We start from the raw sequence: 27817 nt of genomic DNA on the forward strand, positions 1-27817 counted from the left end.
AAGGCTCAGGCCACTACTATGGTGCAGGTTTGATCCTGGGCCCCAGGAACTTTTACATGCCACAGGAACGGCCAAAAAAAAAAAGAGAGAGAGAGAGAAAGAAAAGAAAAAAGAAAGAAAAAGAAACCCCTGGGAGTTTCCTTTATGGCTCCATGGTTAACAAACCTGACTAGGATTCATAAGGATGCAGGTTCGATCCCTGGCCTTGCTCAGTGGTTAAGGATCAGGCGTTGCCATGAGCTGTGGTATAGGTTGCAAACACAGCTTGGATCTGGCAGCAGCTGTAGCTCCAATTCAACCCCTAGCCTGGGAACTTGCATACGCCATGATCACAGCCCTAAGAATAAAAACTGAAATTAAAAATTAACCCTGGAACTAATTTTAAGAAAAATATATGACAATTGATTTTGCAACTTGCTATGGCACAACATATTATTAGTAGTAGTAGTAGAAAAGGAACTCAAATCTCTAATTATTCCCAAATATTGGAAAGATATCTATTCTGATCAATTTCCTCAGAAATATTCTAAAATTCTTCTTTCCTCCATTGAACCTATGCTCTCTTTTATAGTAATTTGTCTTTTTCCCTTTTCAAATTAAAATATATACAGGAGGAAACTAATACTTATCACTCATTTCTGTTACCCATTACAAGGAAGGCATAAAGAAACAGAACCTTAGTGTATTTCCTTCAAGGATAATCAACTGTACTCCATTGTTGTTTAGCAACTTGGAAAATAAAAGATGTTTTAAATGTGGGAATAAAGTTATCAATAACAAAGTTCCTCTAATAAAGACAAACAGTGCAAGACACCCATGCTCATCTAGCCAAAAAAAAAAGATAAGAACAATTTATTGATGAAATGAACTAATACAAAATACATAAACTGCTCTTGCCTTTGGAACTGAGATTATAAATTTTTTTCATAGTCAACTAAGGTGTGATTAACATTTAAGTACAAAGGTTATTTAACATTTAAACACAAAGGTTTCTCCGTGAGTTACTTTGGATTTATAGGATCCCTCTTACCAGCATTTCTTTTGAAGCTGTGTTTTATGAAAGATGAGATGTTCAAGAACCTTATTCAACTGAGGACGATTCTTCTGAACACAAGTCCAGGCAGCAACACAGTGCCAGAGCAGGGGGGTGATTTCATATCCTTCCTGATTAAGCTGCAAATGGTCCTGGAATTAAAATATTAAAGTCTGAGAAACAGTTCTTTGACTTGAATAGACATAAAAATAAGTTTTATTTATTTATCTTTTTGTCTTTTATCTTCTTAGGGCTGTACCCATGGCATATGGAGATTCCTAGGCTAGAGATCAAATTGGAGCTGAAGCCACCAGCCTAAACCACAGCCACAGCAACACCGCATCCAAACTGTGTCTGTGATCTACACCACAGCCCATGGCAATGCTGGATCCTTAACCTACTGAGCAAGGCCAGGGATCGAACCCGTGTCCCTGTGGATGCCAGTCAGGTTCATTAACTGCTGAGCCATGACAGGAACTCTGAAAATATATTTTAAATGCATGCTTTCCTATACTTCATGTTACACAAAGTGAAGCAATTTACTCAAATATACTTTTTAAGTATAAGCAGTTAACCTGAACTTAATGTCTTAATATTTTGCACATGGATCTCTGTGTTGAATGACATCAGTTTTACACCACAACAAAAATTATGTATCGTCTAAGGGACAACTATTAGACACAACTGTGCTTCTTAAAACCTCCCTAACACCCAGGGGAAGGAATGGGGAAGAGTTTCAACAATGACCAAATAGCAAATTACAGAACACTGTAAACCAACTATAATGGAAAAAATAAAAATCATTCTTTAAAAATGTGGACTTTTTGCTTTAAGGACCAAAATATTGCGTAGCTATACATGGTCAACATCTGCTAAGTAACTATTTTAAGAGTCTACAATTTCAGAAAACAAATGGGCCATTTGCCTGTTTTTTTTCTTAGAGTGCTTCCTAACAGTTTTGTAGATTTAATTGATCTACAAAAGCACCTGGTACAAAGAAACATGAAACATGTCTTATTTTTAGGCATAGCACTCCCACTGAATTTCTGTCAACAATAAAGATTCAAATACACATCCTGTGGTATGTATTCAAGTAACTAATTTAGGTGATACTTTATTCTTTTATGCTCAAAAGAAACACTTAAAGAAATCCCAAAGGGTTTTATAATTCTCATTTACTATATGAAATAACATCAAGACTACAGCTTAAAGAAAGTTTTTGTGTTAAAGACACATGCACCTCAATGCTCATGGCAGCATTATTTACAATAGCCAAGACATGGAAACAACCTAAATGTCCTTCAACAGGTAAAGAAGATATGACACAATGGAATATGACACAACCATAAAAAGAGAATGAAATAATGCCATTTGCACAACATGATGGACCTAGAGATTTTCATTTCAAAGTAAATCAAAAAAAGAAAGACAAATACTACACGAGATCTTTTTTATGTGTAATCTAAAATATGACACAAATGAACTTATCTATAAGACAGAAACAGACTCTTAGATCTAGAGAACAGACTTGTGGTTGCCAAGGAGAGTGGGGAGTGGATTGGGAGTTTGAGATTAGCAGATGCAAACTATTATATACAGAATGAATAACAATAAAGTCCCACTGTACAGCACAGGGAACTATATTTAGTATCCTGTAATAAACCATAATGAAAAAGAATATAAAAAGGAATATATATCTTTAAAAGTTTTCATGTTGAGTATTCTTTAGAGAGAAGGCCAGAAGTTCACACATAAATTTTAAAATAAGACATTTTAAATTTCTAGTAAACATTTTGGTTGTCTCACAGATGCGTATTGATCTACATTATCTCAGGAACTCAGATGCTGGAAATAAAGGCAGGAGTAAGATAAAGTTGCTGCACAAGTCTACTGACCTAGGGGAACAAGCATCCACAAAAGCAAATGGAGACAAATCAGTGTTGAGAATGTTAGAATAGCCCACAGAAAAGCTTCATTCTAAATTAATGTTAAGACTTCAGACTGAGACATGCAGACTTCATTACATGCACATATTTCATCAAAAAAAAACTCAGTTTTCTGCTCTGTGGTAGAGTCTCCCCCAAAATCAGAACCCATATAAATGAAATTCTTTTCTCAAATTGCTCTACAAGGCTCAGCCTGGATGCCTGACATTCTTCATGTTGCAAACATTCTGAATGCATATGTATATATGTTTTGAAACTTGTGGATGGCTTGACTAATTAAATGAAAACAATCAATACTTGGTTCTTTCAAATCATGTACACTGCATGGCTAGAGACACTATTGAGTTAGGTCAAAAATCCTCGTGAACAAACTTATACACCATCACCAGAGAACATTCCCAAAAGCATTTGGTAAAAATGACCAGGTATTAGACAATGAACAAAATTTGTTTTATTTTTAACATATGATACCATTTTTACTTATCATTAAAAATGGGGGAAAAATTAGTCTCTGATTTCTGGAACTAATTTGACATCAATATCACTACAAGGTGGTCTGGTTCTCATAGGTCACTCTGTTCTCCTGTTGAATATAAACTCAAGAACATCAACCTGAAACAATATTACTCTAGGCCCATGATTAATAAAGCCACTTGATATTTTTTCTAAAGCAGAGATTAAAAAAATCACCATGCCACCTAAAAAATACCCAATCAGAATCACCCCTACTTCCTGTCGGCATCAAATCTAGAGAAATGGTATCTCATGGTAGTTTTGATTTGCATTTCAATAAATAAATAAATAAATAAATAAAATCTAGAGAGAACCCCTAGTTTTGTTTATTGGCTTTTTTGTTTGCTTGTTTGTTTGTTTGCTCTTAAGGCTGCAACCTCAGCATATGGAGGCTCCCAGGCTAGGGGCTGAACCAAAGCTGCAGCTACTGGCCTACATCACAGCCACAGCAATGCAGGATCTGAGACGTGTCTGCGACATACACCATGGCTCACAGAAATACTGGATCCTTAACCCACTGAGCAAGGCTAAGGATTGAACCTGCGTCCCCGTGGATGCTAGTCAGATTCGGTAACTGCTGAGCCATGACAGGAACTCTGCAAGAACCCCTGGTTCTTTAGCACCTCCCTCAAGTCACCCAAAGTCCAAATCCCGTAACAGATTCGTTCCAAAATCCTCTAACTGAAATGTCGCAAATTTCCTTGTGTGTGTTCTTTCCTTGCAGCAAATAATAAAATCAATTTGCAAAAGACAACTTACAGAATGGGAGAAAATAATTTCAAATAATGCAACTGACAAGGGCTTAATCTCTAAAATATACAAACATCTTATACAACTCAACAACAAAAAAGCCAACAGCCCAAATGAAAAATGAGCAAGAGACCTAAATACACATTTCTCCAAAGATATACAGATGGCCAACAAGCACATGAAAAAATGCTCAACATTACTGACTATTAGAGAAATGCAAATCAAAACTACCATGAGGTATCACCTCACACCAGTCAGAATAGCCATCATTACTAAGTCCACAAATAACAAATGCTGGAGAGGGTGTGGAGAAAAGGGAACCCTCCTGCCCTGGTGGTGGGAATGTCAATTGGTACGACCACTATGGAGAACAGTATGGAGGTACCTTAGAAAACTATACATAGAACTACTCTATGACCCAGCAATCCCACTCTTGGGCATATATCCAGACAAAACTCTCCTTGAAAAAGAAAAGGAAGGCGTTCCCGTCGTGGCACAATGGTTAACGAATCCAACTAGGAACCATGAGATTGCGGGTTCAATCCCTGCCCTGCTCAATGGGTTAATGATCCGGCATTGTCGTGAGCTGTGGTGTAGGTTGCAGACGCAACTCGATCCCGTGTTGCTATGGCTCTGGCATAGGCTGGCAGCTACAGCTCCGATTAGACCCCTAGCATGGGAACCTCCATATGCCATGAAAGCAGCCCAAGAAATGGCAAAAAGACAAAAAAAGAAAAAAGAAAAGGAAAGTTTGTTCATTGCAGCACTATTCATGATAGCCAAGACATGGAAACAACCTAAACGTCCATCCACAGACGACTGGATTAAGAAGAGGTGGTATATATACACAATAGAATACTACTCAGCCATAAAAAAGAGCAAAATAATACCATCTGCAGCCCCGTGGATGGAACTAGATACTCTAATACTAACTGAAGTAAGTCAGAAAGAGAAAGACAAATACCACTTTATATCACTTATATCTGGAATCTAATAGATAGCACAAATGAACCTCTCCACAGAAGAGAAAATCATGGACATGGAGAAAAGACTTGTGGTTGCCAAAGGGGAGAGGGGAGGGAGTGGTATAGACTGGGGAATTTGGGGTTAGAAGATGCAAACTACTACCTTTGGAATGGATAAGCAATGGGATCCTGCTTATAGCCCTGGGAATTATGTCTGGTCACTTGTGATGGAGCATGATAATGTGAGAAAAAAGAATGTATACATCTATGTGTGACTGGGTCACCTTGCTATGCAGTAGAAAATTGACATTACACTGTAAACCAGCTACAACAGAAAAAAAAATAAAAATCATTATAAAAGAAAAAATTAATTAGAAAAATAAAATTTGCCCAACTGTACATGTGCTTCTGAGGGTACTGGTATCATTAAGAGCACATGAACCCATCATATCTGCAAATTTTCCAGAAAAGTAGGGCTTATCTCTTATCCTTATTCATTATACCCTTATATATTTCAAGCAGTTGATGGAAATCCTGCACAAGTTTCCTCCTTGCTTTTTTTTTTTTGCAAAAGAAAAAAATTGTATTTGCCAAACTAGAATGAATAAATATAATAATGATGATACTGTGATTTAATACAATCATCAGTGTAGCAGAAGAAGAAACAAAATTCTGAGAACTATAAGGTGGTGTAGGGTGCTTTCCCTTTACATTAAATCAATCCCACCCAAGGTGGGGTTGGCAGGTAAGTCGCATTGGTAAACTGTTAACTATATATATATATATATATATATATATATATATATATATATAGACACACATACATAAGAATATATATTTAGAAGATTTTATAAAATTTGACAGTTTTTATTTATTTTCAGTCCAATAAAAAATTAACACATATATTCATGCATTTTTATTCTTATAATGCAGTATTATCGTAGTTTGTAAAAGTGTCAGTCTCTGATAGTTTGAAAAAAAAATTTTAAGTGTACAGTGATGCTGTTTTCTCTACACAGATAGTTTGAAAAGCACTGAGCACAGCATTAAATGACTCCCAGAGAACTAGAACTTTTTTCTTTTTTCTCCTTCGAGCCTTGTAATTTATCTATTTATTTATCTGGGCTTTATGATCACTTGCTATGGTTCCTTCATCTCTTCACCATAATGTCCAGATAGGGCTATGCTGCTTTGCAAACTGGCCGCCATACATGGAGGCCAAGAGGAAACCTGATCACAGGTTTAATAAGCAAGGAAATGTACCTAGGAAGGTTGTCCTGGGTGGCAGCAAGAGATCAGATCTGCAACACCTGCCCTCCGGAATCTTAAGGTTTGGTTTGTGTAGAGGCTTTAACTGGGTTTAGTTACATATACCATCCAGATCTCAGCAACACATTAGTGCCTCAAGACTGTGTCCTTGGAACTGGCTCCCACTGGAGAAACAGTGGGCAGAGAGTCTATTCCAAAGGCAGAAAGCCCATGTGTCAAAGGATTGCTAATCTTCCATTGGCTGAGAATTCAGATAACCATATCAGCTTGAATTTTGTACAAATCTGAGAAGCCCTGAGTGTCTGACCAGGCTCTCTTTTGTAACAAAAATGACCTACGAAACATGGACTCTATTATGGCTGCTCAATGACAGCTTTTTGAGTTTCATCTTATTTTCAGTCATTTGGGGGATGGTTGACGTTTCCATGAAAGGACCTCTCAATACGCATGTGTTATTTGAATAACAGGACATGAATCATAGGATAATGCTCCTAATTTTAAAGGATCTGCCTCAGTCTAACCCAATTCCTCGTAACCATTTACAATTACAGTACAGCTTAAAATATTTCAAATTTAGACAATGCTTTTGGCTGACTACTTAAAGCACTAGAGGACAAGACTGCTAACACACTTGGATGTAAATCCTGTATGTTTCCTAGGTTCCAGAAAATGGTTTGTACTTTAGGAAGAATGCAATTATTTAATCAAGGGTCTACTGCATTTTAGTTGAATTTGAATCTACCTTCTCCAAAGAACTATGTTATTATTATCCTGTGACAACTGTGCTTAGCCAATTCAGCTTTGCTAGTGAGCAAAGGACAGAGTGGAAAACTCAATCCAGTGTTCTGGCTCTGCAATCCAGAGAGCCAATTAAAATGTACCATTTGTCAAATCAATGGAAACTCTGTGTCTGGATCAGCTTTAAAGGACAATAAAAGGGGAAATGGGTTCCAGCATCAGAGGAAGGAAATTTTCTATTTTTGTGTAGAACCAGCACCCATACTGTGTGTATCCTAATTCCTATATCCTACAGAATTCCTTTTTTTAAAAGCAATGTTACAGCAGCAATTTGAAAACAAATCTTGTTTCAACCTAAATGCTTATAAATATATTAAAAATAAAGTATTTTACAGTGGCCAAAATATGTTGTCATGGACTTTTCAGCACAAGTGGAAGATAAGAGCTACAGGAATAAATTCACAAATCCTTTAGTATAGCATACTAATAATAAGGAAGGGAGAGAGGATGAACACAGATGCATCTTTTATATTCCCAGTTTTCTCTATTTTCCCCCTTTCTTCTCCCAGAAGTTGAGAGAGATGGGTACTGAATGGATAAATACACAACAGAACTGAGGAGGCTAGTTTAGATTAAGCTATATCAGAGAAATTGAGCTGAAGATGGGGAACAATGTTAAAACTTACCATCAATCACTGAATCAGTTAGCTGAACCAGCAATTTTCAGCATCGCACTCACAGCATATAGAGGTTCCAAGGCTACGGGTCCAATCAGAGCTGTAGCTGCTGGCCTATGCCACAGCCACAGCAACACCAGATGGGAGCCGTGCCTACGACCTACACCGCAGCTCACAACAATGCGGGGTCCTTAGCCCACTGAGCAAGGTCAGGGATTGAATCTGCGTCTTCATGGATATTAGGTTCATTAACCTCTGAGCCACAACAGAACTCCCTACACTACCTTTTATATTCTTTAAATTATGAGGTAATGGGAGTAGAAAAGGAGCACAATAAGTCTGACAGGATAAAATCTGTTATAATCCCTTCACAGAATCTCATGTATTGAGCTGAAGTAGTACTTAAAAAGATTGAAACTATGCCCTTTCTTCTAAAAAGTGTAAAAATTGGTAAAAAGCTGAAAGCATTTCCTCTAAGATCAGGAAGAAGACAAGGATGCCCACTCTGACTACTCTTATTCAACAGTTTTGGAAGTCCTAGTCACATCAATCAGAGAAAAAAAAGTAACAAAAGGAATCAAAATTTGAAAAGATGTAGTAAAACTATCACTGAATACAGATGACATGATACTATACAGAGAAAATCCTTAAGACACAACCATAAAACTACTAGAGTTCATCAATGAATTTAATAAAGTTGCAGGATACAAAATTAATATATTAGAAATCTGTTGCATTTCTATACATTAATAACAAAACTGCAGAAAGAAAAATTAAGAAAATAAACCCATTTAGTACTGCATCAAAAAGAATAAAATATCTAGAAGTAAACCTACCTAAGGAGGAAAAAGTACTTAGTACTCTGAAAACTATAAGGTGCTAAAGAAACTGAAGACTACACAAACAGATGAAAAAATATATCATGGTCAATATACCATACCATGGTCATGTACCATGGAAGAATCAATACTATTAAAATGGCCATACTCCCTAAGGCAATCTATAGATTCAATGCAATCCCAACAGAAGAAAGAATGACATTTTTAAAAGAAATAAAACAATTTTAGGAGTTCCCACTGTAGCACAACTGGATGGATGGTGTCATTGCAGTGCTGGGACACAGGTTCAATCCCTGGCCCAGTACAGTGGATTAAATATCCAGCATTGCTTCAGTTGTGGTAGGATGCAACTGTGGCTTGGATCTGATTCCCAGCTCAGGAACTCCTTATGCCATAGGGCAGTGAAAATATAGGAAAAAAAATTTTAATGGGTATGGAAACAGAAAAGACAAAGTACTCTTGTCTGAGTAGCCAAAGTAATCTTGAGAAAGACGAATAGAGCTGAAGGAATGAGGCTCCCTGACTTCAGACTATACCACAAAGCTTCAGTCATCAAAACAGTATGGAACTGGAACAAAACCAGACAAATACATCAATGGAACAGGATAGAAAGTACAGAAATAAAACTCAAGTACCTATGATCAATTCCTCTTTGACGAATGAGGCAAGCATATACAATGGAGAAAATACAGACTCTTCAACAAGTGGTGCTGGGAAAACTGATTAGCTACACGTGAAATAATGAAATTAGAACATTCTCTAATAACAAACACAAAAATAAACTCAAAATGGATTAAAGACCTAAATATTAGACTGGATACTATAAAACTCCTAGAGGAAAAGATAGGCAGAACACTCTGACACAAATGGTAGCAATATCGTTTTGGATTCATAGCTAAGAGAAATGGAAATAAAAACAAAAATAAACAAATAGGACCTAATAAAACTTAAAAGCTTTTGAACAGCAGCAGAAACCATAAACAAAATGAAAAGATAACACATACACATTGCATCAATGTTAATTTACTAGTTTTGATAATATATTACAGTTGCACAAAATATAACCATTGGGACAAAATATAACCATTGTGAGGCCAGGAATCTAATCTGCATCTTCATGGATACTAGTCGGGCTCATTAACCACTGAGCCACCACGGGAACTCCTAAATTTTTTTAAAAAAGAAAAAACTGGAGTTTATATCATGTTAATGAATCTGACTAGAATCCGTGAGGACACAGGTTCAATCCCTGGCCTTGCTCAGTGGGTTAAGGATCCAGTGCTGCCTTGGGCTGCAGTATAGGTCACAGACATGACATAGATCCTGTATGGCTGTGGCTGTGCTGTAGGCCAAGAGCTACAGCTCCAATTGGACCCCTAGCCTGGGAACCTCCATATGCCATGGGTGTGGCCCTAAAAAGCAAAAAAGAAAAAAAAAGAAAAAAAGAAAAACAGTATGCAAGGGGAGAACTGCAATTTGACAGAAAAGGGCTTAATTTCCACAATATACAAACAGCTCATACAGTTCAATATCAAAAATACTTCAATCAAAAATGAGCCAGATGAGAACTATAAAACATTAATCAAGGAAATTAAAGAGGACTCAAAGAAATGGAAAGAAATTCCATGTTTCAGGGTTGGAAAAAATAATACTGTAAAAATGGCCATACTACCCAAAACAATCTACAGATTCAATGCAATCCCTATTAAATTACCCATGACGTTTCTCACAGAACTAGAACAAACAATCCAAAAATTTATATGGAACCACAAAAGACCCAGAATTTCCAAAGCAATCCTGAGGAACAAAAATCAAGCAGGAGGCATAACTCTCCCAGACTTCAGGCAATATTACAAAGCCACAGTCATCAAGACAGTGTGCTACTGGTACCAAAACAGACATTCAGACCAATGGAACAGAACAGAGAACCCAGAAATAAACTCAGACACCTAGGGTCAATTAACCTTCAATAAAGGAGGCAAAAAATATAAAAATGGGAAAAAGTCTATTCACCAAAGTGGTGTTGGGACAACTGGACAGCCACATGTAAATCAATAAAACTGGAACACACTCTCACGCCATGCACAAAAATAAACTCAAAATGGCCTAAAGACTTAAATGTAAGACAAGACACCATCAAACTCTTAGAAGAGAACATAGGCAAAACATTCTCTGATATCAACCTTACAAATGCTTTCTCAGGTCAGTCTCCCAAGGTAAAAGAAATAAAAGCAAAAAGACAACCTACAAAATGGGAGAAAATTGTTTCAAATGATACAACTGACAAGGGCTTAATCTCTAAAATATACAAACATCTTATACAACTCAACAACAAAAAAGCCAACAGCCCAAATGAAAAATGAGCAAGAGACCTAAATATACATTTCTCCAAAGATATACAGATGGCCAACAAACACATGAAAAAATGCTCAACATTACTGACTATTAGAGAAATGCAAATCAAAACTACCATGAGGTATCACCTCACACCAGTCAGAATAGCCATCATTACTAAGTCCACAAATAACAAATGCTGGAGAGGGTGTGGAGAAAAGGGAACCCTCCTGCCCTGGTGGTGGGAGTGTCAATTGGTACGACCACTATGGAGAACAGTATGGAGGTACCTTAGAAAACTATACATAGAACTACTCTATGACCCAGCAATCCCACTCTTGGGCATATATCCAGACAAAACTCTCCTTGAAAAATAAAAGGAAAGTTTGTTCATTGCAGCACTATTCATGATAGCCAAGACATGGAAACAACCTAAACATCCATCCACAGACGACTGGATTAAGAAGAGGTGGTATATATACACAATGAAATACTACTCAGCCATAAAAAAGAGCAAGATAATACCATCTGCAGCCCCGTGGATGGAACTAGAGACTCTAATACTAACTAAAGTAAGTCAGAAAGAAAAAGACAAATACCACTTTATATCACTTATATCTGGAATCTAATAGATAGCACAAATGAACCTCTCCACAGAAAAGAAAATAATGGACATGGAGAACAGACTTGTGGTTGCCAAAGGGGAGAGGGGGAGGGAGTGGGATGGACTGGGAATCTGGGGTTAAAAGATGCAAACTATTGCCTTGGGAATGGATAAGCAATGGGATCCTGCTCTGGGAACTATGTCTGGTCACTTGTGATGGAGCATGATAATGTGAGAAAAAAGAATGTATGCATGTATGTGTCATCCTGCTGTGCAGTATAAAACTAATAGAACACTGTAACCAGCTATAATGGAAAAAATAAAAATCATTATTAAAAAATTAAAATAAATAAAAACAAAAATAAACTTCACCAAGTGATAGACCCAATCAAAAAAAAAAAAAAAAAATGAGCAGGAGACCTAACTAGACATTTCTCCAAAGAAAACATACAAATGACCAACAGGAACATGAAAAGGTGTTCAATATTGATAATTATTAGAGAAATGCAAATCAAAACTACCATGAGGTATCATCTCACACGGTCAGAACGGTCTTCATCAAAATGTTTACAAATTATTGGATCTTATGTTGCTGTGGCTCTGGCATAGGCTGGCAGCAACAGCTCTGATTAGACCCCTAGCCTGGGAACCTCCATATGCCGCAGGTGTGGCCCTAAAAAGACAAAAGACAAGAAAAAAAAAATGTTTACAAATAATAAATGCTGGAGAGGGTGTGGAGAAGAGGGAACCCTTCTACACTCTTGGTGGGAATGTACATTGGTGCAGCCAGTATGGAGAACAGTATGGAGGTTCCTTAAAAAACTAAAAATAAAATCACTATATGGTACAGCCATCCCACTCCTGACCATACATCCAGGAAAAATCTAATTCAAAAAGATATGTGCACCACAATGTTTATAGCAGCCCTATTTACCATAGTCAAGACATAGAAGCAACCTAAATGTCCATCAACAGATGAATAAAGACGATGTGGTACATATATACAATGGAATATTACTCAGCCATAAAAAAATAATGAAATAATGCCATTTGCAGCAACATGGATAGACCTAGAGATTGTCATACTAAGTGAAGTAAGCCAGGCAGAGAAAGACAAATATCATATGATATTATTTATGTGTGGAATCTTAAAAAAAAATGAACTCATTTACAAAACAGAAACAGACTCACAGATAGAGAAAACTTACAGCTATCAAAGGGGAAAGGGAAAGAGGAATAAATCAGGAGTTTGGGATTAACATATACATACTACTATATATAAAATAATCAAAAAAGACTGGCTTTATAGCATAGGGAACTATATTCAACACTTTGTAATAATCCATAATGGGAAAGAATCTGAAAAAATGTGTGTATATATATAAATATATATAAACATATATAATACACACACACACACATATATATAACTGAACCACTTTGCTGTACACCTGAAACTAACACAACATTGTAAGTCAACTATATTTCAATAAAAAAAATTTTTAAATATGAGAAAAGTACATGCTGATGAGAAAACATGTCATTCCAAACCTTCGCTGGTATCATTAAAAAAAAAAAAAAAGGTGTAAAAAAGTAGAGAGATTTAGAGACGTCTCCCATTCTAGGCAGATAAATTCTTTTCATGGGTTGACATTTTTGCCCCATCCAGTTCAAACCACGTTGAAGAGAAGTAAGCCTCCATTTCCTTGCTGTGTATGTGCACCAAGCGTGACAAAAAATAGAGTGATTCTTAAGGGGAAGCAGAATCAACATTGAACATTTCCCGTCTCACAACTATAACACTCATTTTACCAAGATTTTACAGTATCTTACTTGTTTAAAGGAAAAACACTCAAATCATCACTACATTAAGTTCAGCACAATTAACTACATAGTTAAGCACAATTATTTAGTCAGAATAATCATGTCCCTAGATTAAAATTATTATATTAAACTGCCTGAGTTAAAGTGAGTTCCTAAGTACATTTCTCAGTAATCATTATTTATGGTTACACAGCTCTTAATAATGTATAAAGCACATGTTTTTCTGCAATTTTCACAATAACCATGTAAATAGGGCAAATATAACAACGCCGACAACGCTAAGATGATGGTGGTAGTGGCGATGATGGTAGTGTCTTTTTTAAAGATAATGGGGGTGTTCCCGTCATGGCTCAGGGGAAACGAATCTGACTAGCATCCATGAGGACGCAGGTTCCACCTGGGCCTTGCTAGTGGGTTAAGGATCCTAGTGGGTTAAGGATCTGGCATTGCTGTGAGCTATAGCGTAGGTCACAGACGTGGCTCTGCCCTGGCATTGCTGTGGCATAGGCAGGCAGCTGTAGTTGATTGGACCCCTATCCTGGGAATCTCCATATGCCACAGGTGTGGCCCTAAAAATAAACAAACAAACAAATAAATAAATATGGGGAGCTTTATGTACCTACTGTAGATCACAGTCAGTTGGTGAGCAGGTCTTTCTTCTTGATAGCTACGGGTTTTTTTGGTTGCTTCATATCTTAGGTTATACATTTACTGTTAAAACTGGCTTTTTTTTGTTTGCTTTTTTTTTTTTTTTTTTGCTTTATAGGGCCACACCTGTGGCATATGGAAGTTCCCAGGTTAGGGGTCGAAATCAAGCTACAGCCACCGGCCCAAGCCACACCCACAGGCCCAAGCCACACCCACAGCAATGCAGGATCCAAACTGTGTCTGCAACCTACACCAAAGCTCACAGCACTGCCAGATCCCCAACATACTGAGTGAGGCTAGTGATCAAATCCGCCTAGTTGAGATCCTAGTCGGGTTCGTTAACTGCTGAGCCACTAAGGGAATTCCCTGTTAAAACATTTTTAAACTTTAAAATAAGATCCTTTTATGCATGAAGAAATTTGTGTTCATTAGAAAGTATAACCAAATGGTTCAAATGGCTTATAAGCCACTCTGTAGATGTTTCCCCATGGGTCAAAGAGAAAAACTAACTCCTAGAAAGATTACAAATATGTGAGTATAAATGTTCTTCCTTATAAACGTAAATTGTAGATAGTTTTAGAAAAGGCCCAAGGGAAGCAAGGGATGATTGTAAAAGTACCTCATAGGCAAAAATACTTAAAAAGAGAAGGTTATTTAAATTTCTTTAGTTGTTCCAACTTGCATTATGTTAAATGTTTTTCCCTTTTAAGAAATTGTTAGAAAAACAAATTTTTCTATTTATAAACTATAAAATAATATGTACATATAGCAAAAAAATAAAAGAATCAAAGTTTTGAAATGTTTACTGCTTTCTTTTGGAATATATATGAGAAGAGGAAGTAAAGACATTATAAATCCCAGAGATTGAAGTTTGTCTTTTGAAGTACTTCAGCCTATAAGGTATGTGAATATTGTAGTTCTGTTTGCATAATACATGGCTTATTACATACCAAGGAATTATGTAACTAAGCCAGACAGCTTTCTCCAATGTTGATCACTAATATCTGAGTTAGAAATTAAAAGGAGATTTGTCATAGGGCACGGATTACTTTAATTCCTCAGTTTTGAACCATTTAAAACTTTTCAGTTGATTTCAATAGCATATTTAAATGTTATTACATATGAATTATGGAAACATAAAAAATTACACTTGCTGTCATTAATAGTCTGCACTTTACACACACTCCCTTTAATAAAAATGTAGTATCTTAAAATGTTCATTTATAAGACAATCTCAATCATGCTTCAATTTTCAATTAGATGGACTCTATAAGGAAGAAAGTTTTATGACATTACCTATTTAAGGTAGTAGTGTAGCTATTCTTGCCCCACCATTGATCCTACTAACTACTATCCAAGAAATGAATATAAGCTTGCATGAATTTTGTGTCTGTGCTGTTCATTCTTCTCCCCCTGCCCCCACCTCCACAAGCTAAACTCATCTTAAGCAATATTACTACATCAGCAAGCATGATTATTTAATCATAATAATCTGATCTGATTCATCATGCACTGGGATATACTCACCATCTCAGAATCTACATGCTTATATCTCTTCTTGTTTTCTGCAGGGCCAAAAACTGATTCAAAACGGAGTTCTCTTTTATATATAACTTTCATGATTTTCAGAATGTACCGAACATTCGAAAAGACGTTTGGATACTTGCAATATAATTCTCCAGAGAAAGAAAGTGCTATTGTAAGAAAAATAATTTGTGAGAAGTATTTCATTAACATCTCGCATTCTGTTTCATTTGTCTTTTAGTCATTAAAATACAATTAAATTCAGTACTTTGAGGCTGAAATTGCTGTACATTTCCCCATCTGTTGAAGATTAATAATGTTATGTATGACCCCTGGTGGTATAATAGAAAACTGCAAGATAAATAATTCATATATATAACAGTTTATATAATCCAGAACAGCAATTGCATAATGGTTGGTCCAATTAAGTTTAGTTACTAGACAACAATCCTTGGAAACTTCTAGCTGAAAATAAACCAATTTAGAATCAATACTATTCATAAAGGATAGTCTGAAACTGTTATCAATGTCATTGTTTTTAACCCAACATTCCCCATTCTTTTCAACATGTTAATTGATTTTTAAAAGCACAGTGTTTAACTATAGCCAACAATTACGTCCTTCAACATAAGACTATGTGATATTTAATGGAACCATCTTTGTACCACCTTTTCTATAAACTTAATCTGTGAGTTTCAGTCCAATGACACTGGAAAAATCAGTAATAACCACTCTTCCACTGGATGGCTATATGGAAGGGTAGGAGTCACTAACAGCAATAGGTAGAAATCAGTCTGTTACTAAAAATGGAAATGTAGCCTAAGTAAGGCTCTGCTTAGTAAGAGGGCAACATCTGGGGATTTTTTCTTTATATGAAACAAAGATGTTGGTATTCTTGACATACACCAACAATAACAAGCTAATGTGAGAACGTGAGGTTTGATTCAAATAATTTTTCAAAATGTGTCACCATTACTTGAGTATTTGATGAGTCACTATTCTGAACACTGGGAGGAGTTAAAAAGATTTATACTATAATGAACAAAGCAAAACCAGTGGTATGATAGACACAAATTCCTATTCTGCCAACCTACAGCATCGTCTTGGTTTCGCACCCTGTCAACGCTTGTACTGTGTACATATTGGTCAGTCTCCAAAACACTTCCACTATTATGTTCTACTCCCTCCTCCACAGTTTTTCCCATGAGATATTATTCCTCTTCTTGTATCTTGAGTCTCTTGATCTCTTATCCTACCATATATTAATCTTCTCTTCTTTTAACCTTGTTTTATTTCAAACAAACTATTGACATATTTTTCCTCCCCTTCATAGTGAAGCTTTTCAAAAATTTTTGATCTTTTTAGATCAAAAATCATGTCTCAGTGGTAATAAGCCAACTGGTATCCATGAGGACGCAGCTTCAATCCCTGGCCTCACTCAATGAGTTAAGGATTCAGTGTTGCCGTGAGCTTTGGTGCAGGTCACAGACGTGGCTCAGATCCCACAGCGCTATGGCTGTGGTATAGGCTGGCAGCTGTAGCTCAGATTTGACCCCTAGCCTGGGAACTTACATATGTCACAGGTGCAGCCCTAAAAATAAATAATAAACAAATAAATTTGATCTTTTTAAAACACTGATCTTCTTGAATCTCATCTTTGGATTTCTATATCATCATTCCCTCATTTCCCTTAATTCGCCTTTACTGATTGATGTCTGTTATCCCAACAGACATCAATGTATTAAATGTTTACATCCCCCAAGACTCTGTTATCCCAATCTATTAAATGTTTATATCCCCCAAGACTCTATTCCTAGAATAAATTTCTCCCCACCACCATCTCCCATTCCCAGTTTCTCTCACCCATATTAAAGCTGATGACTCTCAGAGTTCCTGTTGTGGCTCAGTGGAAAGGAATCTGACTAGTATCCATGACGACGCAGGTTGAATCCCTAGTCTCGCTCAATGGGTTAAGGATCTACCACTGCCGTGAGCTGTGGTGTAGGTTGCAGACACACTGCTTGGATTCCACCTTGCTGTGGCCGGCAGCTGAGACTCCAATTAGACCCATAGCCTGGGAACCTCCATATGCTGTGGGTGTGCCCCTAAAAAGATACACGCATCCAAAAAAAAAAAAAAATGATGATTGTCAAATGATTCGTGTTAATACTCACAAATCAAGTGATGGCCAGGCTTCAACTCATGTTTCCAGGTACTTGCTAGGTGTATATACCTAAGTGATCTTTAAATTCAGTATGTTCAATGTTCCTCCAAAATTTCCTGTTTAAATCCCCATTATCTTTTTTATGTTTAATTTTTTTATTTTTTTATTTTTTTATTTTTAAAGTGATTTTTATTTTTTCCATTCTAGCTGGTTTAGTGTTCTGTCAATTTTCTACTATACAGCAAAGTGATCCAGTCACACATACATGTATATATTCTTTTTTCTCACATTATCATGCTCCATCATAAGTGACTAGATCTAGCAGGATCTCATTGCTTATCCATTCCAAAGGCAATAGTATGCATCTATTAACCCCAAATTCCCAATCCATCCCACTCCCTCCTCCCCCCTCCCCCTTGGCATCCACAAGTCTGTTCTCCAAGTCCATGATTTTCTTTTCTGTGGAAAGGTTCATTTGTGCCCATATATTAGATTCCATATATAAGTGATATCGTAAGGTATTTGTCTTTCTCTTTCTGACTGACTTCACTTAGCATGGGAGTCTCTAGTTCCATCCATGTTGCTGCAAATTATAGCCTCATTATCTTGATCTTATTAGTCAATATGTGAAACTGAAGATTTGTCCTGAATTCCTCACTTTCCTGTATATATAGCTCAAATTCAAGTGATCACCAAGTCCAGTGTTTTCCACCTCCTAAACATTTTCAAAACTACTCTATACTCATTTTAGTAGTTCATATTTGTAACATCTCTTGCCTATACTAACATCATAGCTGATGGACCCCCTGTATCTACTCTCTCATTTCAATCCAGCATCTACATCTCCACTAGTGGTACCTTATTAAAATGTGAATTTATCTTTCTTGAAATCCACTGAGTTAGATACTAATACAGATGAGAAAACTGAGTCACAGACAAGGTCATATGCTTAGTGAAGTATGAAATTTGAAAATAAAACCCATGCGGTCTTGCCCAGAAGCTGTGCTTTTCAATACTATACCTGTGATCTTTCACAAAAAATAAAATATAGCTTATACTCTTTACAGTGATTGTCTGAGCATCCCAAAATATAAAATGTAAGTTTTATAAGTGTATAAAATAAAAGATAGTATACCGTATAAATATGGTTGAAGCCTAAGTAAATGTTGTTTAAAACTTTCCAGGTGACCGTGAAGGAAATATATATAAAGTCGTAAGAAGACCAAATAGCCAACCTGTCAAAAGAGAAAAAGAAATCATTTTTGTGTTGTATTAGTAAATGTTTAAAAACCATAAGGGAAATAAACCATTTTATTATTATATATACTTTTGATGAAACAATTTCAAATTCACTTGAGATTACGTGCTTTTGAAACAACTTTAAAACATCTATATCAAGGCTGAAATACTGGTTCAGAAAAAAAATAAAAATTTATAAGTCATCCTTACATTACTTATAATGACCAATACTGAATGCTATTTTGTTTCTATGTTCCTTTAGAACAATATTTTTCAAATTGCAAGTCATGCCCCTTAAGTGAGTCATGAAATCAACCGAGATTTTTAAACAAAAGAGAAGAGAAAATATCACAGTACATCACAGTTTATTGTTTCAATATATAAATGAATGTGTATTATGTGTGTGCTGGTTGCAATGTGAAAGATATTTCTTTCAATAGGTCTCAGTGAAAACAGTTGGAAAATATTGCTTTAGGTAATTTTGAGAACTATTCCGCCTGTGCATACATAGTATGCTATACTAAGATCCCAATACACTTGTGAAAACACACACACACACACACAAGATGTCATTACTAAGTATGCACTTTAATATCTTACCTCTGTGAAGTTTAAAACACATGTAAAGCTAAAACTGCTAAACACAGACTGTAGAAAATAAGGTATCTACAAAAACATATGATATATACCACATCTTCCTAATCCAATCATCTGTCAATGGATATTTGGGTTGTTTCCATGTGGTATCTATATACAATTACTACTCAGCCATAAAAAAGAACAAAATAATGCCATTTGCAGAAACATGGATGGAACTAGAGACTCTCATACTGAGTGAAGTTAAGTCAGAAAGACAAATACCATATGATATCACTTATATCTAGAATCTAATATACAGCACAAATGAACCTTTCCACAGAAAAGAAAAACATGGACTTGGAAAATAGACTTGTGGTTGCCAAGGGGGAGGTGGGGGGAGGGGGTGGGATGGATTGGGAGCTTGGGGTTAACAGATGCAGACTATTGCCTTTGGAATGGATTAGCAATGAGATCCTGCCGTGTGGCACTGGGAACCATTTCTAGTCACATATAATGGAGCATGATAATGTAAGAAAAAAGAATGTATACATGTATGTGTAACTGGGTCACCGTGCTGTACCATAGAAAATTGACAGAACACTGTAAACCAGCTATAACGGAAAGAAATAACAAATCATTATATATATATATATATATATATATATATAAAAACATACGATATGTGGAGTTCCCATTGTGGCACAACAGAAACGAATCTGACTAGGAACCACGAGGTTGCGGGTGCGATCCCTGGCCTCAATCAGTGGGTTAAGGATCCGGCATTGCCATGAGCTGTGGCGCGGGTGGCCGATGAAGCTTTGATCTGGCATTGCTGTGGCTGTAGCGTGGGCCAGCAGCTGTAGCTCCAAATCGACCCCTAGCCTCGAATATGCTGCAGGAACCTCCATATGCTGCGGGTACAGCCCTAAAAAAAAATATATATATATATATATATATATATATATATATATAAGATTTCACAGAAAATGAGAAGAAAACTACCAACTATAGAAATAAATGGAACATTAAGTGCCTAAATTGCTGAATCATAAAGTTATGGAAAAGGACCAAATAATAACAACTATCACTACACCATTATTGAGATAAGTACTATACATATATGTATGCATAAATATATACATACATATACCTGGGTGCGGGGTACCATTACATACACAATGATGAAGGGCATTATTATATTTACATGTTAAGAAATGACATAAAATTTAAAAAATGATTCTTCCAAGTCTTAGTGCTTCACCCAACACTATTAGGCAAATAAACAGCCTTAATGGACTTGAACCCAGGACTATGTGTATTGCATCAAAAGACATGAACTTTCTTTTACAGCAGTGATTTCCAAATATTTTTATCACAAACTTTTATCATCAAATTCTGAGAATGCACCATGAACATTTGTGTGTATCCATAAATTATAAATATGACCATTTACAGACTTAAAAAATAAAAATAAAATGTTTACGTTGTTCAAGGGGATCTCCTCATATAAGCCACTCTGATATAGCACTATGCTTCTCCAAGAGACTGAAGTTAGATAAGAAGGAAGTGGAAATCCATAGACCATTTTAAAATAATATGATAATAGTATAAGTGAGAATATTAAAATCAGAAATAATAAATTCATCAGAAGATTAAGATTTTGCAAGAGATAGGAGAAGTATATTGAAGTAAACATTAATGTTTAAAAATTTAATGTGGGACAAAACAGAAAAATATATGATCAACATATTAGTTTGAGGAGTTCCCATGGTGGTGCAGCAGTAACGATCCTGACAAGTACCCACGAGGATGCGGGTTCGACCCCTGGCCTCATTCGGTGGATCAAGGACCCAACATTGGTGTGAGCTATGGTGTAGGCTGACAGCCATAGCTCTGATCAACCCCTCGCCTGGGGATTTCCATATGCTGCACCAAAAAAAGAGAAATTAGTTTGAATAACTGCTGTGTTATACACAAATTTGGTCACAAGTCTCACCTGATCAGGAAGTGCAACTCTATGTAATTATGCTTGGAAAAATGGTTTTAACAGTTTCCATCTGTAATATTCTGAAAAGCCAGATTTTTATTGAAAAATCTGCCATTCAATATCTTTAAGGAATTCCGGAAACTTCCATGCAGCTTTCTTCATGTCTCATTTGTGTACATACTCTCCCTGTAGCTTGACAATTTAAGCTTGCCTCCCAGACTGAATTTCTGCTTGTCAATTTCATTCTCTACCCGTCCATCTTTTCCTTTATTCTTTAATCCCTTTCTTTCCTTCTCTATCTCTTCTCTTCATTTCTCTGTGTTACCTAACCATGAAATATAAATGTGGAATAATATTTACTATGCATTACATTTTAATAGGTGGTTATGTGATCCATGTTTTTTACAGAACTTAACACTTTTTATTTTTATCTAAAACATGGAGTTCCCATTGTGGCTCAGTGGTAACGAACAAGACTAGTATCAAAGAGGATGCAAGTTCCATGCGCATCCCTGCTCAGTGGTTTAAGGATCCAGGGTGAGCTGAAGTGTAGATCACAGACATGGCTCAGATCTGATGCTGCTGTGGCTGTGGCATAGGCCGGCAGCTGCAGCCCCAATTTAGCCCCTAACCAGGGAACTTCCATATGCCACAGGTGCAGCCCTAAAAAGAAAAATAAATAAATTATTAAACTGTTGCTCTTATGTTACTCTTAAACTTCAATAATAGCCTTCAATAGTTAAGATTCCACATTCGGAGGTAAACAATGAAGAAAGAATGCACACAAAATATGAAAGTAAATAACATTAGGGAATCAGGTATGTCTGGGTCTTTCCAACCCTGAGCTACATACTACTTTGTCAAAGGATAAGCAAAACAGTCTGTATGAAATGTGAGCAGTGTCTCCATGGAAAAGCCCTTCAACAGGAAAAAGGGAAGTTTCCAACTGACTATTAGATACACGATGAACATTCTACAAAGACAAGGAGGATAACTGAAATGGCTTCTTGCCTGAAATCAAAGGTACATATAAAGCATGCTTATTTCTACTAGTTAATTTATATCCTCTAGAACAATAAAAAGCAAGCATTAAAGTTACTAAATCTGAAAGCAAAGGTAACTGAGTAGAATCATGGCTGAGAATCCACTGGACTCTGGGTTTCAAAACCTTCTCTACTGAGATCTTGGATAATTTACTTAAACTCTTTATGCCTTAGTCTGTAGAATGGTGGATAATAATTGCACCTCCTTTTAGGATTGTATCAAAGATTAAATAAGTTATTATGTCTACATTTAAAGCATTGATCATCCTGAAATGCACAAAGTTAAGTGCTAAGTGTTTACAGCTGCTCTAAGAACCTATACAAATAATCTAAACATTCAGATGAGAGGATATAGGTATCTTTTTAAAATTAAATAAATACATGGTGTATGTAAATTATAAGCAATATGTTCAATGGCTAAAACTTTATTTTATAGCCATTTTTATTGCTGGCAGAACTATAAAAGGTAAGAAAAGGAAAAAGGTCACTAAAGGGGATGACAAGGAAAGGAGAGAAAAGCCACACTTGCTCTATATGTTTTTCCACTCTGTCCTTTTTCTATTATAAAAGATATTTTAATCTCAAAACAATTACATAATCTTTTATATATACTCTATACTGAAGAGTTTGGAGAATAAAGAAAGAAGAAGGAAGAAAAAGACGTCACAATCTTACCTGTCTCTTTGTTCTTCTATGCAAAACCTCAGCTCTGCATTTTCAATTTCTATTACGTGCTCTCTATGTCTTGCCTGGTCTCCGTAAGTTTTTTATCCCCAAACATGTCACAGAAACTTTAGACTTACAGCCTAAAATATGGTATTTTCAAAGATGCTCTGGCTGCATCACGAACAACTTCATGCTCATTTTCTTTCTTTTTTTTTTTAATTAGGGCTGCATCCACAGCATATGGAGGTTCCCAGACTAGAGGTCAAATCGGAGCTGTAGCCACGGGCCTATGCCACAGCCATAGCAACGCGGGATCCAAGATGTGTCTGAAACCTACACCACAGCTCACAGCAACGCCAGATCCTTAACCCACTGAGCAAGGCCAGGGATCGAACCTGCATCCTCATGGATGCTAGTCAGATTCGTTTCCACTGAGCCGTGACGGGAAGTACCTTTGTGCTCATTTTCTAGTAGTTCATAATCAAAACTAAATAAGGAAAGAAATTTGCAAATACTGTACTTAATTTCCATTGATATGTATGTGTATATACATCTCAAGATATATACACATACATTTATATGTATGTATTTATTTCCTTTTTTTTTGTCTTTTTTGGCGGCCCCATGGCATATGAAGTTCCCAGGCCAAGGATCAGATCCTAACCATAGTTGCAACCTATGCCACAGCTGCGCCAACACCAGATCCTTAACCCACTGTGCTAGGCCAGGGATTGAACCTTTGCCCCAGTGCTGCAGAGATGCCTCTGATTCCACTGCATCACAGCAGGAACTCCTATTTCTTTATTCTTAAAGAAATTATTCTTCTAGCTTTTTTTCTTGCAATCTAGCCACTAATGAAGCTAAATTTCTTTGACTAATAATAAATTTTGCAGCAGGCAACCTTGATCATCACAGGGAACGGAACCATATAACTTCCAACACCTTATAAAACATGAGCTACATGAGGAGAGTTTCCCACCTTATGGTTATAAAATGACATAGAATACTGAGAGAAGAACTCATCCTCTCAAAACGGGGCAGCAACTTAAGATTGTCAGCATTTTTAAATGGAAAAGGGTTATTTAGAAATCCTTAAAACAAAGAGGATAAAAGCTACATATAGCTTATCAGATATAAATATAAACTTGATTTTAATTAACTGTTCTTTTCTTACATGGCTGACAAAATTATATTTTCTTAAACTACCTCCATTTGGATATCAAGCAATAACATAGTGCCCACAGTTAGAGGAGATTAAAATAAACTATGAAACTAGAGAATATTCCATAATAAAACCAAATGGCTTGTTTAGATCCTAAAACAGATGTCATGATTCTAAAATAGATGGCTAGATGTAGTACATGTAGCAATAAAAACACATTTAAAATATTTTAAAACATACCTTTGCCAGCTTTATTTCAACCGAGTATAAGTAAGGCTTTAGAAATGCATCACAACAGAGTCTATATAAAACTGATTCCGCAAGAAAAAATAAGGCAGGCAGATGATCATAATCAAAGGAAGCATGATCCAGGGAAGCATAAAGCATATTTAAAGCTTCTGAAATATTAAAAAGTAGAAACTCCATTATTTATAAATCATGCTGTTTTTCTACATGCTACAATTAAGTCTTATAATTAACTGTATGCTCAGTCATCAAAACCAGATTGCAGTTTTTAAATATTTATAAATTCTTTGATATCTCTCCCATCTAGAAGTCAAGTCTATGCCCCCTTCCCCTTAAACCTGAGCCCTTGAGTGCTTCAACCAAAAGAATGTGGTAGAAGTGACACTGCATGACTTCCAAGATGAGATCAGAAAAGGCAAAACTGCCGCCTCCTCAGTCTCTTCATCAAGATACTAGCTTTGGAAGTCTAAGCTGCTATGTAGAATGTTCAACTACTCAGAAGTCACTAAGCTGGAAAAACTACAGAGGTAGAGAAGGGTGAGTGGTGTGCAATGGGAGTTGGGTCGGGGTGGGGGGTGAACAGAGAGAGAGAAATGCCTGAGGATCTCCAGCCATTCCAGACAACACAAAATAGATCATCAGACCACATACACAATAGTGGGCAAATGGGATAAAACTGTATGACAAAAGATAAAGCTCAAGAAAAGTGCTATAGAAGAGTAAAGTGGAAGACTAGACTATCAGGGCAGAGAAAATAGGGCCCAGTGGAGCTCAACAAGGAAGAATATAGAGCTAGAGCCCTACAGAAAATTGCCCCTCAAGTCACTACAGGCACTCCTCTATTTATTGCACTGTGATTTACTGTGCTTTGCAGATACTGCATTTTTTACAAATTGAAGGTCTGAGGTAAGGCTGTATCAAGCAAGTCTATTGGTGCCACTTTTTCACAGGATTAATTTTTAATTATTTTTAGGTACATTTTTTAGACATGATAGCGCACATTTGATAGACTACAATATAGGATAAACACAACTGTTATATGCATTGTGAAAAAGAAAATTTGTGTGGCTCGCTTTACTGCAGTATTTGCTTTACTATGGTGATCTGGGACCAAATTCACAATATCTCCAAAGTGTGCTTATACAAAGATTTTAAGGAGCTGTCATGAACAAAACAGGTTTAATTGACAGAAGAAGAGCAAGTGGCTGCTGTGGCTGGTAAACCAAGATTGTCTACTTCATTATCATTTAAACATTTGATAGGGTCAAGCTGTGGATAGCACTGTGATGAAGTGCCATAAAGGCAAGTTAAATGCAAAATCCTTCTCATTCTCCCTATTGCTTGAAAGCTCCCAGATAGCACTACAAAACCCAATTTACATGGGGATTACTCTCTGACCTCCTATGGTTAACATTCTAAAACTCATTTTAAAAGGCCTACACATAAAATTTAGAATGATGATAGAAAGAATCTTACTTCCTTAAAAATAATGTTTTTTAACTTCCTTTTTAGATTGGTTGGAGTGTGGTTTAAAAGAAGACACAGAAATGAGAATGATAAATGAAAAGGTAATGAGTAAAATAGCTGTTTAAAATAAGTGAGAAACTATTGGCCATTTGGTTAATGTTTCCTGAGTATACATTATAAAACGCAGAAACAAGTTTCACTAAAGTATAGTGCCTATTGTAATTGAAAATCACTAAGTGACATTTTATATTACTTTTTAATTAGTTACTAATTTTAGAAAAAAGCAATAAAGATTCTGCTGAGCCAAAGTTTTAAAAACAATTTTGTAATTAAAAAGTTGAGTAGCCAAATTCATAAATTCAAAATTACAAAAGGAACTTTCATAATGAAGCATTATCAGATATTTCAATAGATAAAAGCAAATTTTCCTTGGCTCCTGTACAATTTCTAAATATTAAAGTTCTCCAATTATGTCATCATTGCTAATATAGAAAACACTTGGGGTAACTAAGAAGAGCTTAGTTAGAGGACATACCATCTTGGATTTCTCCTTTGCACTGAGCCAGATATATTACTTCTGTCCATGCAGTAGGAAGATGAACATTCTTCCCAGTACCTAAGGTTTTGAGACCCAATTTCCTCTGTTACAGGAAAGCATAAAAGAGACAAAGTTTTAAAATTGAATATATACTTATTTTTATTATCTATATTATTTATTTTACTCTATATTTTATTCATTAATATTTAATCATTTTTATTGAAGAATAATTGATTCACAATATTGTGTTAGTTTCAGGTATACAGCAAAGTGATTCAGTTTATGTGTGTGTGTGTGCATGTATGTATTCAGATTCTTTTCCATGAGGTTATTATAAGATATTGAATATAATTTCCAGTGCTATACAATAAGTCCTTATTTTTTATCTATTTTATATACAGTAATGTGTAACAACTATTAATTCCATACTCCTAATTTATCCCTCTATCCATTCCCCTATGGTAACTATAAGATTGTTTTCTATGTCTGAGTCTGTTTCCATTTTGTAAGTAAGTTCATTTCTATCATTTTTGACATTCCACATATAAATGATATCATACTATATCTGTCCTCTGACTTACTCCACTTAGTATGATAATCTCTAGGTCAACCCATGTTGCTATAAATGGCATTACTTCATTCTTTTTTCTGGCTGAGTAATAGCTATTGCATATAAATACCACATCTTCTTTATCCATTCATCTACTGATGGACACTTAGGTTGCTTCCATGCCTTGACTACTGTAAACAGTGCACCTATGAATATTGGGGTGCATGTATCATTTCTGATTAGTTTTCAGCTTTTCCAGATACATGCACAGAAGTGGGATTATTGGATCATATGATAAACAGAACCACCATACTGTTCTCCATTGTGGCTTCAACAATTCACATTGCCACCGACAGTGTAGGAAGATACCCCCTTTTCTCCACACCCTCTTCAGGATTTGTTATTTATAGACTTTTTGATGACACCCATTCTGACTGGTGTGCGGTGACACCTCATTGTGGTTTTGATTTGCATTTCTCTAGTAACTATCAATCTTGAGCATCTTTTCATGT

The 27817-nt window shown here is 36.0% G+C and overlaps 1 protein-coding gene across 15 annotated transcripts in view; it reads right to left on the bottom strand.

Moving 5' to 3' along the window:
• TMEM232 (transmembrane protein 232) overlaps positions 1 to 27817 on the bottom strand; it is a 293389-nt gene that overhangs the window by 174363 nt on the left and 91209 nt on the right. For 14 of the 15 annotated variants that reach the window (XR_014838519.1, XR_014838518.1, XR_014838520.1 and 11 more), the window contains 5 exons: positions 26753 to 26858; positions 24745 to 24902; positions 18964 to 19063; positions 15668 to 15834; positions 1031 to 1185 (listed from right to left, as the gene is read on the bottom strand). Coding sequence is in view for 11 of the 15 variants with exons in the window: in XM_085014218.1 (XP_084870344.1) it covers positions 1031 to 1185; positions 15668 to 15834; positions 18964 to 19063; positions 24745 to 24902; positions 26753 to 26858 (686 nt within the window). In the remaining 4 variants the exon portion in view is untranslated. The remainder of the gene's footprint in view (positions 1 to 1030; positions 1186 to 15667; positions 15835 to 18963; positions 19064 to 24744; positions 24903 to 26752; positions 26859 to 27817) is intronic. The other variant, XM_085014223.1, reaches the window with a different exon arrangement.

The sequence above is a fragment of the Sus scrofa genome, chromosome 2 (assembly GCF_054392235.1).
Source record: "Sus scrofa isolate SSC_HxYL_T2T_F1_AM1 chromosome 2, Sscrofa_HxYL_maternal_Yorkshire_Landrace_v2.0, whole genome shotgun sequence".
In the NCBI taxonomy this organism is placed as follows: domain Eukaryota; kingdom Metazoa; phylum Chordata; class Mammalia; order Artiodactyla; family Suidae; genus Sus; species Sus scrofa.